Genomic DNA, 13,068 nt, shown 5'->3' on the forward strand with positions numbered 1-13,068 from the left:
TTTGTAGACGAATAATTTTTAATATGCATATATACATCAGAGAAGCAGGAGCAAAGAAATAATGAAACATCACCTTTCCTGTAGCTGTGAAAGTTAAACAGCTTGCAATCTTGTATGTAAACAAAGCTTGTATTTATGTAGGAGGTATAGCTTTAACTAAAACAATTTATTCCTCATTAAACATACAAAAAAAAGCCTTAAAGTGACAAAAAGTTACTCTAACAAGAAGATAAACTTCAAAAAAATCACAGTTGTTTAAACATGACAGTAGCTTACTTGTATCTAACTGACAAAAGGGCTCCAGCTTAGAAAAATACTTTATTGCATTGTATACTATAAAACCTGAGATCATTCCATTTAAAACAAATGTAACATTCTAGTAAAAACACAAGGTTTAACTGAAAACTTGTTTTTTGGAAGTATTGGTCTTCTATACAACCCATACTTCAAACTCTTTGGACTGGCAGTAAAGCCTAGTGTAGAAGCATGCAGTGCCCGCATCCCGGTGCAATATTTATTACTATCCTTGTGAATGTTGGATTGTTTTCCATGGGTTGTAGCTCTGGAGATGCTTCTTTGTATTATCTGTAAGGACACTATCACAGAACATCCAAGTATGCGCTTCTGCCACACAGCAGTTACTTGCAGTCTTTTCTGTCAGCAGCTCGTTAACAGATCACAATTACTGTGCCTGGCTTTTCAGCTGGCTCTGTGTTTTCATTGTTAAATGGCATAAAGCAGAATTTCCAGCTAACAAATGGGTCTGTAGACCACATCTCCTCTGTCAGTTCAACATCGTGACATCGACACCAGTACGCTACTGCAATGAGAAAGCTGTTGATGAAGTACAGCCAGGGGACGTTCATCTCCATGTAGGCTGGAATCCGAGCACCGAGAAACAGAATGATAAACTGAAGGAGCACAAAAGGTGCCCAAGTGCCAAGGAAACAGACGAGGAGTCTGGTCAGAAGCTGCCACTTAAAGCAAGTGCCATTGTTAGATGCATAGGAGAACATCAGAACAGGCTGACTGGCAAAAGAAACCACCTTGACAGACAGTATCATGGTTGTGACTTCCTTCCGAGAAACCATGAAAGCCATGCCTATGAGAAGCAGCATGGCAAACGAGACGGCGTAGCTCTGAACGCTGACATAGAGAGGACACTGATAAGGAGAAAAACGGTTCCGAATTTCTAGTTCTTCGTAGATAGCAGGAACTTTCAGAATACAAAAAAAACCTGAAATCCATATGAAAGTCACAACAAATACATAAAACAGTCTTTGGCCTCGTCTAGGAGATTGAGAGGTTTGGGCTATAGTCATGTAATAATCCAGACCAGCCACGAGACATACTGGGTAATGCAAAATACCGTAAGTAAGAGAAATTATCTGCGTGAAGAGGCAAATGTGGTACTTTGTAAATCTTACACCCCAGAGCGCAAAGTCTTCAAAATAGAAAATGACAGCAATGTTGATCAGCAGGATGAAATCAAGAAGTGCCAGAGAAACACAGAAGTATCCCATAAAACTAACTTTCACATTTTTTTGCCTAACTTGCAACATGAAGAAATCAAGGGACACTTTTCCAAGCATAATCAGAAGCAACACGCAGCTGAATTCAAAAGGCTGGTGGACCTGCGGGTAGTGGTACTGACCAGAACAATTTTCACAGAACAGAGCAGCCATCCTCCAACAGTAAGAGCCAGCAAAATAACCATCACAGGGCACCGTGCTTCATGTCTGAAAAGGAAAAAAAAAAAAAAAAGGAAAAAAAAAGTTTGTAGGGATTTATTTCTGCTGTAGTTTAACCTATACATTACTCCCTATCATATAGTAACTACCAAAGCTACATCTGAATTTTCCAGGCTTCTTAATTAAGGTTAAAAGCTTCAATAAGCCAAGGAACACCTACATTTTATGTTCTTCTAAGTATACTCTTCTGAGAGTGAAAAGGTCAACGTAGACTTAAGTTACTTTTCTACCTACTTCTGTAAGGAAAGGTTTCAGAAATAAGGTTGACTGTGCTGCTTCCCTTTAGAAAGCATGGAGGTCTTTCTGTCCAGCTGGGCAGAGGGGTTGGTGGTTCAGCGCCACTACGTATTTGGAAGAAATTAGATAACCACATAGGACAGAAATTGTGCAACCAGTGGCACATGATATGTTATGGCCTCACAGTTTGTTATGCTCATAGAATCTATACAGAATTGAGACCGCAGAAATATCCCGAAAGCAGACAAGACTTCAAAACAACTCATCCTTTTTAGTTGCTAAAATCTGGCAGCCAAAATAAACAAGCTTCATTAGTTGACTGGGGTTTTTGTTCGTCCTTTAGCAATATAAATTATACAGCGATAGGCACCTCGGAATTGCTGTTTTTCCCCTTAGACTTGTTATAACTTTCCTTACAATGACTTCCCATGTTAATCCCTAAGAAAAATGAACAGGCTGGCTTCATGTACACCAACACAACATATCAGAAAAAGCTATCCATGGTTTCTTCTCTGAGGGAACAGGACAGCGATACTAGAATTTTTCACAGCACTTCTTAGAACCACAGATGAAAGCAAAGCATTCAATGTTTTTTCCACTTTTAACTCTGCTATTCTGCAAAACTGGTAATTGCTACTTTGCTTATTTTGCCCTTCCCCTCCTTTTAGGCAATGCAGGCGCCTAATACTTCCTTTGCTTGGAGAAGTGTTTGTGAGGAAGTTTAAAGCCTGTCTGCAACCCTCATCTGAAATGGCACATAGTGCAGGTCACCTGTGCTGAAGCCCACTGCTAAGAAGCACTTTAGGCCTTTTCTAGAGGTTGTTATTTTTGTTGTTGTTGTTGTTTTTAAGCCCTTAACAGTCTCAGTAAGGGAGCAGCAAGCTGTCCAGGCCGATCGCAGAGCTACACCTCTGATAGCTGCAGAACCGTGAGGAACAGCATCCGCACGCCCAGCGACAGCAGAGAAGAGCTGAGAGAGCTGGGCAAGCTGCAAGCAGCCTCGCAGCATCCCTGTGAGCCACGATTTGCTCACGTTTAAATCGACACCAACATTTTATTACCAGTTTGCCAGAGCTGGTGAGTGTTTAGCCAGGTGTCTCCTGAAAAGCCGAACCAGACGAGCAAGTGAAGGCGCTCGGCAGCAATTCTCCACCGCTGCACCCTGCTAGCAGCCTACCTGGGCTCGCAGCTTCGTTATTCTTCTGCACAGGTACACCCTGTCCTCCGAAGCCAAGGACGCGTTACGGAACAACGTACACCGGCCATCTGCCCTGTGCATCTGGTCTTCGTGTTCCCAGGGAGGAGAAACCTGCACGCAGAGCCGAGTCGGACTGAGCCTCAATCCCCTCGGCAGCGGGTCGGGGGGCCCCGGGCTGAGCAGCGGGGGTGTTAACAACGCTTCCCCTAAAATCCACTCATCCTGGGGGCTAGGAAAGGATTTCCCTCCGCCTTCCCGGCGTCGTCCCCCAGCAGCCTCCTGCCGGCACTCCTGAGGGAGCTGCTGGCAGGGCACAGCGCACGCCGCTGCTCCCCGCCTCACGGGGCTCTACCCCGCGGGGCCGCCGCCGGCCCGGGGCTGAGGGAGGCTGCTCTGAGGAGAAGCCGGGACTGGGGGTCCCGTGGGGATCCTGCCCGGCCCCTACCCGCCGAGGAGACCGCCGAGGAGCCCACCTGCAGCCTCCGGTCCCGGGACGTGCCCGGCTGCCCCTGCCGCGCCGCCGCCTCCTCAGCCGGCGGCCATCTCCGCCCCTAACCACCGCCAGGGTTGGGAGGGGGAAGCGGGCGGGGTGGGGAAGGGCCGCCCGAGGAGGGAGCCCGGGGCCGGGCCCGGCTGAGGCGAGGCGGGGCCCGCAGCGGGGCCCTGTCAGGAGCCGGCGGTGAGCGCGGCGTTTCCGGGCGGTGAGGGGAGAGCGGGGCTGGGAATGGAGAGGGGATGGCGGAGAGTGCCCAGCTCCTCGTACGGGGCCGGGACGGGGCCGGGGGGCTGCGGCCGTGCCACCGGGAGGGCGGCGGGCACGGCCCCGGGTAGCAGCGCCTCGCCCCGGGGGCCCTGTGTGGCTGCTGGCTCGGGTGGGCAACAGCTGTGTGTACGGAGGTCCCGTCCCAGCAGGTCCCTTCCCAAAGAAGTCACTGAAAGGACCGAGCAGGCTTTCAGAAAATTAATTCCTCCTGTTTCTTTCCAGATCTTGCAGCTGGAACAGCCCTCGGTGCTTTCAGGGATGCACCCACCACCTGGCCCCATCTGGCATCTCCTGGCCCATTGCTGGTGCCCCGCGTGGAGCAGCCGGTGGGTTTCTCCGGGCCGTGGTGGCTCACCAAGTGCCCCACGCCCTTGGGCTTCCATGGGCACCTTCCCCTTCCCACACCGAGCACAGCGTGACCCCAAGCACGGGGCGCATCGCCTTCTTGCGGTGTCGCTGCTCTTTGGTTGGACCGTAGGGTAAACGTAAATGTTGGAGAATTCGGCCAATGGTGCAATAATTCACTTTTTCTACATCATTTAATGGTTTTATAAAACGCTCCTGGTTTTGAAATGCAACACACAATTCTGCAGGCCCTCAGTACTGTAGGCATATCATTTTACATACAGAAACTTTCTCCACATAATATAATTAAAGGATTATATAGAAAACACTAAGGAATATTTCACTGTGGACATCATCTTGGCAAAAAGATCTTTTTGCAAACAGCTCTCCCAGCGCTGTCCTCTGAGATTTTTAGCAACTAAGAAAAGTTTGGAAGCAGGTTAGGAAATAGCCATTGTTTGCTTTAAGATAATGGTGAATTCAAGTGGATAATCCTGCAAGTACAACATAAAACCTTATAAATGGGTTGGCCTTTTAGCTTGGACATCCTGTAGCAATCTACTTAACAGAGTTTAAAAATGCACAGAATAGAATTTTCTCCTCCTCCAGATCAGCCTAGTAATTTAGTTTTCCATTTGTTGTTTTATTTCGTGTCTAGTAACAACTCTAGGATAGGAGCACATCCTGCTGCTGGTGTGGCTCACTGAGAGCCCTGAGCATTGCTTCTTGAGTTAATTGGAAGTGGTTTCCTGTTGACTATGGCTTTCTGTTGGCTGCATGTATGCAATATAGCTGTCATTCTATGGCATCTTTTGTGTTTTTTTTTTTTCCCATGATATGTTTGGTAATTCAGAGATAAATCTAAGGAGAGGCGTGGAAGCCTGTGAGCTCAATGCTGCAGCACCCGTCCCATGTGTGCAGCCCAGAGCCCGGCGCTGCCACTCCTCTGCTCCCCGGGCAGCAAGTTGGCCGTGCCACGCTGCTTGTCCAGGCTCGCTCACCGAGCAGGAGGTGCGAGTCACTGGGAGATCTGGGAGAAGATAGTGTCCATCCCGCCTTTCTCAAAAAGTAGGTGCTGGCAGGAGTAAATGGCATCTGTTAGGTGATTCCTGCAGGTTGGGCCACCTCCAAAAGGTAGGCAGGACACCTAATTTCTGGGACCTAATCAGGCTTAGGAGAGAGAAATCTTTGGGAGCTTTTCAGATTTAACTTACTCAGTTTAACTCAGTCTTTTATTTGGTCTAAACTTCAGTCATTAAGCGTAGAGCAGGCCTATTCTTAGCATGTCTAGTGCCCATTGGGAGGGAAACTTATTTTTTTGCCTTTCTTGAAGGTTAAATAGAAAATCAGTGATGGATCTATCTGTGTTTGATCTGTATGTACAAAAGCATCAAGTTGACTGGTAAGACCTCTAAAAGCAATTAACTCTCTGGTAATCTGGAATTAAATTCAAGTGCAGAGTGCTCTTCTAATTTTTGTCTTCCCTGTTTCCTCTCACTGTTTAAATAAGCTCTCATTTTTAACTTTTTTTTCAGACTATGATATCAATCATCTTGTTTTTCCACAAAGAAACAATAACTTTTTTTTTTTTTCCTGAAGTTAAACTGTTCTCGAGCAGCGTTCACATTGGCGTTATTTACTTATCCGAATAGCACTTATTAGGACTGTTACACAGAGTGCAATGCAACAAGAAAATGTTTACACCCGGAACGGGTGTTTTACCATCAGAGCACCCAGTCTGCTGTGTGGTCGCATTCACCAGTGTCTGACTGGCAATGCCCTCGATAATAGTTTACTCTCTTCTTAGTTCTAATCAGAGTAAATCAGAGTAGATGATTTTTCCCAGTGCTGGCTAGTAAATTGTTGGGCTGGAGCCTTTCTTTTAAATTTATTTCTGAGCGCTACTTTATTTACGACTGCAGAAACTACTGTGCAGGCCTGTGTGGGGAGATACCCGGGTGGTGGAAACGAGCAGCTAGGAAGGGAAGGTGACGGTTTAAGCATTTCTTTCTGCTGATAGAGATCTTAATGTGTGCGTGACCTCCAGAGTGCACAGCCCAGCATGTCAGCTCCATGCTTGGTTAGCTTTCTGGGCAGGCTCCTGTGCGTGTCCCACAGGGGCAAGTTGCGTAGACTCTTGCAATCAAATTTTCTTTTGTCGGCTCAAAGAGAGGAAGAAGGGATCGGAAGCCACTTCTACATGCACTGTATTTTGGGATAATCTTACGTTTCCAACATCCCCGAGTTAATGTTGGAACTACTTCTTAGCTTCCCTTTCCCTCTTCCAAGACCCACTGTGGTGCTTGTTTGAAAGCTTGTTTATTGCTCACTGATTACTCTCAAGTGATTGTTTTCTGCTCCCGAATGCTACATCTTGTCTTCCTGTTTTTCAAACACAAAATAATGAAAGGAGGGAAGACTTCAAAATCAAACACGTAGCTCTGCATTGGCAGCTCCTTCTCATTGTGTTAGGAGCTGCTCGCACTCGGTGTTGAATAAGGTCAGGCTCTTCTTTAGTATCTGCTCAGTTTGCTTTATGCAGGAAAATATTCAGGTATTTGACAAATACTCTGCTCTTAAGTAATGGCTTGAGCCATCCTGGTTGATTAAGACAGCTGCATTTTTGTGCCTGTGCGGCTGTAGAAAGGTTTGAGAAATGAATATGTATTTGCATACAGGCACCTGTGTGTGAAGGACCAAAGACTGCTTGTTCCAGGAGGTGGGTGCTTGAACTGATACAGCAAACCTCTTGCAACAGCTTCTTTCTGCGTTTTCAAATCACGCTGTAGTTCTGTGTCCCCTGCATCTGCAAGAGACTTGGGTAGATGCGTCCTTCCTTCTTTGAGATGATAACAAATAGGACTTTGATAGGTGTCGGTAACAAATAGGACTTCTTTGCCATTGTGTGAAGGAACTTAGGTAATGGTTCCTGGGTAGCGAGCCCCAAATTTAGTTTTTTTCCCCCAGGTCTTCCTGACTGGGCCTTGTTGTGCTGCAGAAGCTAGTTGCCAACTGCCCCTTCACTCAAGTGAGCAGAAGGAATACATTTACATCTCACCCTTGTGTAGTTCAAGAAATCTCACGTTGGCATGGGGGATACCCCAAGCCCTGTGGGAGCAAGACAGGGGGATCGAATGCGTATTTATGCATTTTGATATCACGTGGGCAGAACTACAGACTGTGGAGTGAACCCCTGGAGAAATTAGTATGAAAAATCAGTGTCCTGAGCAGCAGAGGTTTGGGCTGAGACTTAATTTGGTGGTGAGTGCACATAACAGCCATGAGCAGAGCTGGCAGGAGACCAGGTGGGTGCAGAATGTGATCTCCAGAGTGCATTTGTGCATGGAGATGAGTGCTGGTGTGATGCAGGCTTTCCTGTGCCCTTTTTCTTGGGCAGCCCTTTAGCTGGGTGTTGCCTAGCAGAGCGTGTTTAATGCCCTATTAGATCTTATGCCTTGTCAGCACAGGATTAGCCATTTGAGTTTTGCAATGGCCTGGTGAGCAAGTATTGTGTAGCTGCTGTTCCTGAAAGGCCACATCTCGGAAAGACATTAGGGTGTTTATGAAGATTTTAATAAAATATTTATCTAAGGAATGCATGTCAAGGGACAGCTTATTTTATAATGAAGATGGTATTTGATCTGGGTCCCATCTACAAGACGTTTTCATGTACTTTTCAGGAACCTTTTAAAAGCACAGACATTCCTTCTTACTCAGCTTGCTTTTTGCAACTCAGAAGGAGGGAGACAAATGCAACAAATTGCTGTGTTACTCAATGTATAGAGGTGTGAAGAAATTTTTACTCTTTTTTTTGCCAGCATTGATCATTCTTTCTGTGTCATTGCCTTTATGTGGAGTTTGCCACTATTCAGAAGGCATGAATGTGTCAGAATAAATGGTTCTGTCTCACTAGTATGCTGAATAAAACAAGATGTTTTGCCTCTGGGCAAAGCAGATCGTAAGGCCTGGTTTTCATAACCTACTCTTCTTCCTCTTTCAGGTGAAGCAGTCGGTGTTCTGCTTCCTGTTTTCCTTTCTTCATGTCTCTGAGGTGATTGAAGAAGGTTTTAGCAAGAAACCCATGTTTCAAAACAATGTACTTTCAGGTCTCAGCCAGAGAACATCTAATCTCATCCTCCATGGGCTTTTGGTACATGATGTGGTTGAGAGAGTGTTTGGTTTTGCTTTTAACTTAGCTACAAATAACACCTTGTGATTCAGCCTGCAACAGATCTCCTCTGAGATTAAGTTCACGGGCTGGAACTGAACTGTGTTGAAGTCCAGATGTGAATCTGCTTTATTCCGGGCGTTAGTTGTGGCATTTATTTTTTTTCAAAAGAAAACCTTTTTCTAGGACTTTGCGTCATTTACATCCTTCACTGGATCCTGGCTACGGAGTACTTTCAAAGATCATGAGCTTAGCCTTTCTTCTGTTTGGTTTCAGTTCTACATTATGAGGATTAATGATGGTCACCACCTGTACAGAATATGTTGATCTGTATCCAAAGCATGACTGGTGTCCACTGAGTAATTATCGCTCTCTTTACTTGAACTTGCAGTGAAACCATTTGCACAGTGCAATTGCAAACTCTAACTTCTCTCAGAAGTCCTTTATCATAAAACAATTATTTTTCGGAGTGATCATTTTTTTCACATAAAAAACTACACATGGCAAAACGAATGCCTTCTGTGTCAGCCAGTGAGTAATGGACTCTTTGTGGGCACGATCAGGAAATGTGCCTTTTGTTTTCCTGCACCTGTTACTGTACTACAAATAAAATCATCCAATGTTTTATTAAATAAAATGAGAAGCCCTAATGAAATTGTACCAGCCATTACCAGGAAGTCTATTGAAACCATTCAGCAGCTGCTCACTGTGAGTTTGTTTACACTGATAGAGTCGTTTTGTCTTTCTCGGTATGTGCTAAGTGGGAAAGCCACAGTGCAGCCTTAGCAAACAGCAGAGCCTGGCCCGTTTTATAGCTCTAACTCCTTTTTAAGTGCTTGATCAGAATCTGTAGTAAGTCCTGATCAACTATTAAGTGTGTGTGACTTGAAGTTTGTTAGCAAGCAATCCTATCTCTTACAGCTAAGTGTCTTCCAAACTACAGGACAGTGGCAAAGCGGGTAAGGATGTACTGTGTTATTCTCATTTTATAGAGTGGGATTGTTTCAGAGAGGCCGGGAATCAAGTCAGTCAACCCTGGGAAATCCTCTGGAGTGAGCTGGGGGTCACCCTTGTTTAACACAGCCGTGTGCCACCAGTCTTTCTCTAAAGACCCCTCACAGAACTGACATCCCTCTCCTGGATTTATAAGCTGATGTCAGTCATGTAGCTGTGCAGGTCAGATAGGTGGGGACCCTTGCACAGAACAGACTAGTTCCTAGCAAGAGTTGGCTGATTTAAAAGAAAAGCTAACCCTATCGATAATCTCCATGCTAAATGCTGAAGTGTGTCTTACAATAAAATCCTCAGAAGTTGCATCATAACCATAGCTGCTGTGAGTACAGGAAAGTGGTTGGTGAAGACTTCCTGGTAAAAATAGCATATTAAAAATTGTGTTCAAACTTGCATGATTCAAACCTTTCTAGGTTTGCTTTAGCCTCAGATGCAAAGTAGTTGAATGAAACGTCAGCCAAGCAGAAAGTGATGCAGCCCTCCCTTCCCACAGCGGCTCGGAAGGCAGCAGCTGCCTGTGAGCAGCGTGAGGCCCTGCGGTCCCTGAGCATCTCCTGCCGGAGCACTCCTCCTGTATTGCAGTTTCCTTCTCTTTTGGTGGGAGCAGAAACATTACCACAGAGCCTGTCTTCTGTTCTGTTTGTGATCTTACAGATTTGTGCATCTCCTCTGAATTTATCCCAGTGCGACCCATGAAGAATTTAGACTCAAGTGTAAGCAAGTGAAGCGAATACAGCTTTCCAGACCTGGAGTCACTGTGATGAGCCCCTTCAGCAGGGCTGGCCCCCAAAATCCCAGGTGCCTGGTGACAAAAGGGAGGCTTTGGTGCAGATTTGGGTTGATTGAAAGCCCCGTGTTTAACCCCAGCTGATGGCAGTGACAGTCAGGCCCACTTGGTGGTGGAGGAGCTGCTCTGTCCTCACTGTGGTGGCTCCGTGGAAGAAAATGGTAGGTGCTGACGCTTCACTCTCCCACAGTGGTCTTTGTTTTCCCGGTGGTATTTAGGTTTATTTTATCTTGGAAATTGGCTTAGGTTTGTGGCTGGAGTAGAGGCATGGTGGTGCTGCAGGGATAGTGAAGGGGAAGCAGCTTAGCAACTGGGGAGAAAAGGGCAGGGCACAGCTGCCTGGAGATGAGCAGGAATTACCCTTAAACGGAGCTCACCTGAACCCAGTCTGCCAACAGATCCAACAGGGGGTCTGATGGCAGTGACCACCTCCTGCCAGTAACAGAGCTGGATCTGGAAGGTGTTTGTCTGCTGCCCAGTGCTTTTGATGCCAACGGTGAGGTTTGAATATTGCTTTGCTGTCGCTGTGACTGTATCAGAGAAGAGTTATATCCTCGGAGCAGCTGGAAAGCGGCCTTGCAGGGCTCATACAGCTTAGTGCCACAGCGTATTACGTGCTGAGAGAAGTGCAGGTGGCTGCAGGAAGAAAAATGAGGGGCTAAGCCAGGCAATTCTATATTCAGCATTTCTACATTTAGTGTGTACATATTCAACATCTGACATTTACTTAAGTCAGATGCTTGTCGGCCTTTCTCCTGATACAACAAAAGGAAGACAAGTCTTGGTTAAATGTAATAAATTAATTAATTGAGGAACTGAGGCATTCTGCATTTTTTGTTTTTTCCTCATGCTGTAGACAGCTCTATGAAAGCACAGGATTGATTTCCAACAGAAATTGAAACAGGTCTTAAATGAGCAGTATATATTCTATAAAATATGTATTTAATAATTAAAAAAAAATCAGCTATGCAGATATGCAGCAGATGAAAGTAATGGCTCCCCTGAGCATCTGCTACAAAGGTACTTTGCTATTAGGGAATCACCACAGATACAAGCATCCCCGGCAGGGCTGCAGCATTTCTACAGATAATGAAAAATGCAATTTTGTCAAAGAATAATTTTTAATTATTTCTTAACTGGTAGAGACAGATCTGACTATAAGAATACTGTAATACCAAAGGAGAGGTGAGGTTATTGTATCAGTACCAGAGCATACTTGGGTGGGGCATCTCCTCTAAGTACTGATTTACATTAATACTGATTAGTGTTTTACCAGTAATTTTTTAATTCCCCTAAAAGTTAGGAGTAATCACATTTTCTTGCAAAGACAAATAACAAAATTATATAGGGTATATGAAATACTAGGAGGAAAAGCAGTAAGGCCACTATAAAATTGTACTGCAGTAAGCACATCTTGATAGTCCTTGTAGTAGTCCTTTAACAGTCTGTAATATTTAAAAGTTGTTTAAATAGCACTCCACAAAGTTATATATGTTTATACTTGTTCCCACTAAGGTTGCCCTGCACTCTGGAAGTTAAGTCAACACTGGTAAGAAGTTACTTTGAAATACCTGATGGAAAAGTGGCCTGATAAATAACCAGACGTTGGGTAAGTACCTTTGTGATTTTCTGTCTTTGAAGTGTTTGTCAGGTACTGCAGGTCTGCTCAGGGTTCTGTTACTAGCATGTTGTAATCGCTTCATTATCTCATTCTAAAATAATTCTGAAGTATTTGAGAAATATTTGTGGAAAATACTAGGCTACAACGAGTCTTGAAGTCCTTTACTTAACCACAGGACACTTCCAGCAGTCTCTTTCTTCACACCACTTCTGATAGTTTGGAGTTGTTCACAGCAGATCCAAGTAAAAGAGGTAAAGGCTAATTCAATTTCTACACCCGTGTGAGCTTGGAGCTCTGTTGGGGTGACAATATAAATTTTTCACGCTTCCTTTTGAAACCTAGCTGCATGTCCCTGGGGCCACGTATGGCAGCGAGTTTTTATTATTTGTCCCATTCAACTTTTTCTCACCCATTAAATACAGAGATATTCTCACTTTTTGGAGGAAACATACACTTAAATCTACAGAACTAATTTCTCGAAAAACTGCCAGTAGGTCAGCTGCCGACTGGGAACCACTGCTGGACACGTCGTCCTGTCGTCCTTCTATATATTGTACAGGTTTCAACGCACAGCGGTGCTCTCCAAAGTGCTAGTTTGCAGCCAGCTTCTGAGATATGTGACAGATCAGGCACCCTTACTTGAGCTCCTATTGGCATCAGCAAGAATCTAACCTGATGAACTGCAAGGATGGCATCAGTACAGGGGATTTTGTAACTCTCCACCAGCATGGTTAAAAGCAAGAGCTCCCGAGCAGGCTGTGAAGGTCAGGTGTGCCATGACTAGAGGCAGCTAGCTGAAGATGCTTGCACAGAAAGAAACACGGTTCTGTTCTCAACGTTAGATATGAAGATGTGAAATAGAAGCACAACGAAAACTAGCATCTGTGTGAGCTAAGTGTAAAACAGCTGCTTAAATGAGTGAAAAGCTTTGTTATTTTAATCAGCTCTACCATACAGGTGTCCATGAGTTTTGTCTTTTTGGGTAGTTGATCCTTTGATTTTTTGCTAAATGCATAAAAAAGTGGTCCCGTTTGTTTTCTTATGGAGCAAATATTCAGGAGGCAAATGACACCATACCTGTGAGCTGTGTACCAGTGCACCCGTTATGATCGATACATTTGCACCATCTGAAAAACAAGTATGCTGGAAGGAAGGGGAAGCAATTAAGGATAGGAAAAAAAAAGTTC

At 44.9% G+C, this 13,068-nt stretch overlaps 1 protein-coding gene across 2 annotated transcripts in view; it reads right to left on the minus strand.

Moving 5' to 3' along the window:
* The window catches only part of GPR160 (G protein-coupled receptor 160), a 19,434-nt gene continuing 6,366 nt past the window's right edge, over positions 1-13,068 (minus strand). The window contains exons 2-3 of one of the 2 annotated variants that reach the window (XM_035335089.1): positions 3,166-3,177; positions 1-1,739 (exon numbers count right to left, since the gene is read on the minus strand). In XM_035335089.1, coding sequence (XP_035190980.1) covers positions 669-1,685 — 1,017 coding nt within the window. In that variant the 5' untranslated portion in view covers positions 1,686-1,739; positions 3,166-3,177 and the 3' untranslated portion in view covers positions 1-668. Of the gene's footprint in view, positions 1,740-3,165; positions 3,186-13,068 lie in introns of those variants that run through there. The other variant, XM_035335088.1, reaches the window with a different exon arrangement.

Source organism: Oxyura jamaicensis, chromosome 9 (genome assembly GCF_011077185.1).
Source record: "Oxyura jamaicensis isolate SHBP4307 breed ruddy duck chromosome 9, BPBGC_Ojam_1.0, whole genome shotgun sequence".
Taxonomy (NCBI): Eukaryota; Metazoa; Chordata; class Aves; order Anseriformes; family Anatidae; genus Oxyura; species Oxyura jamaicensis.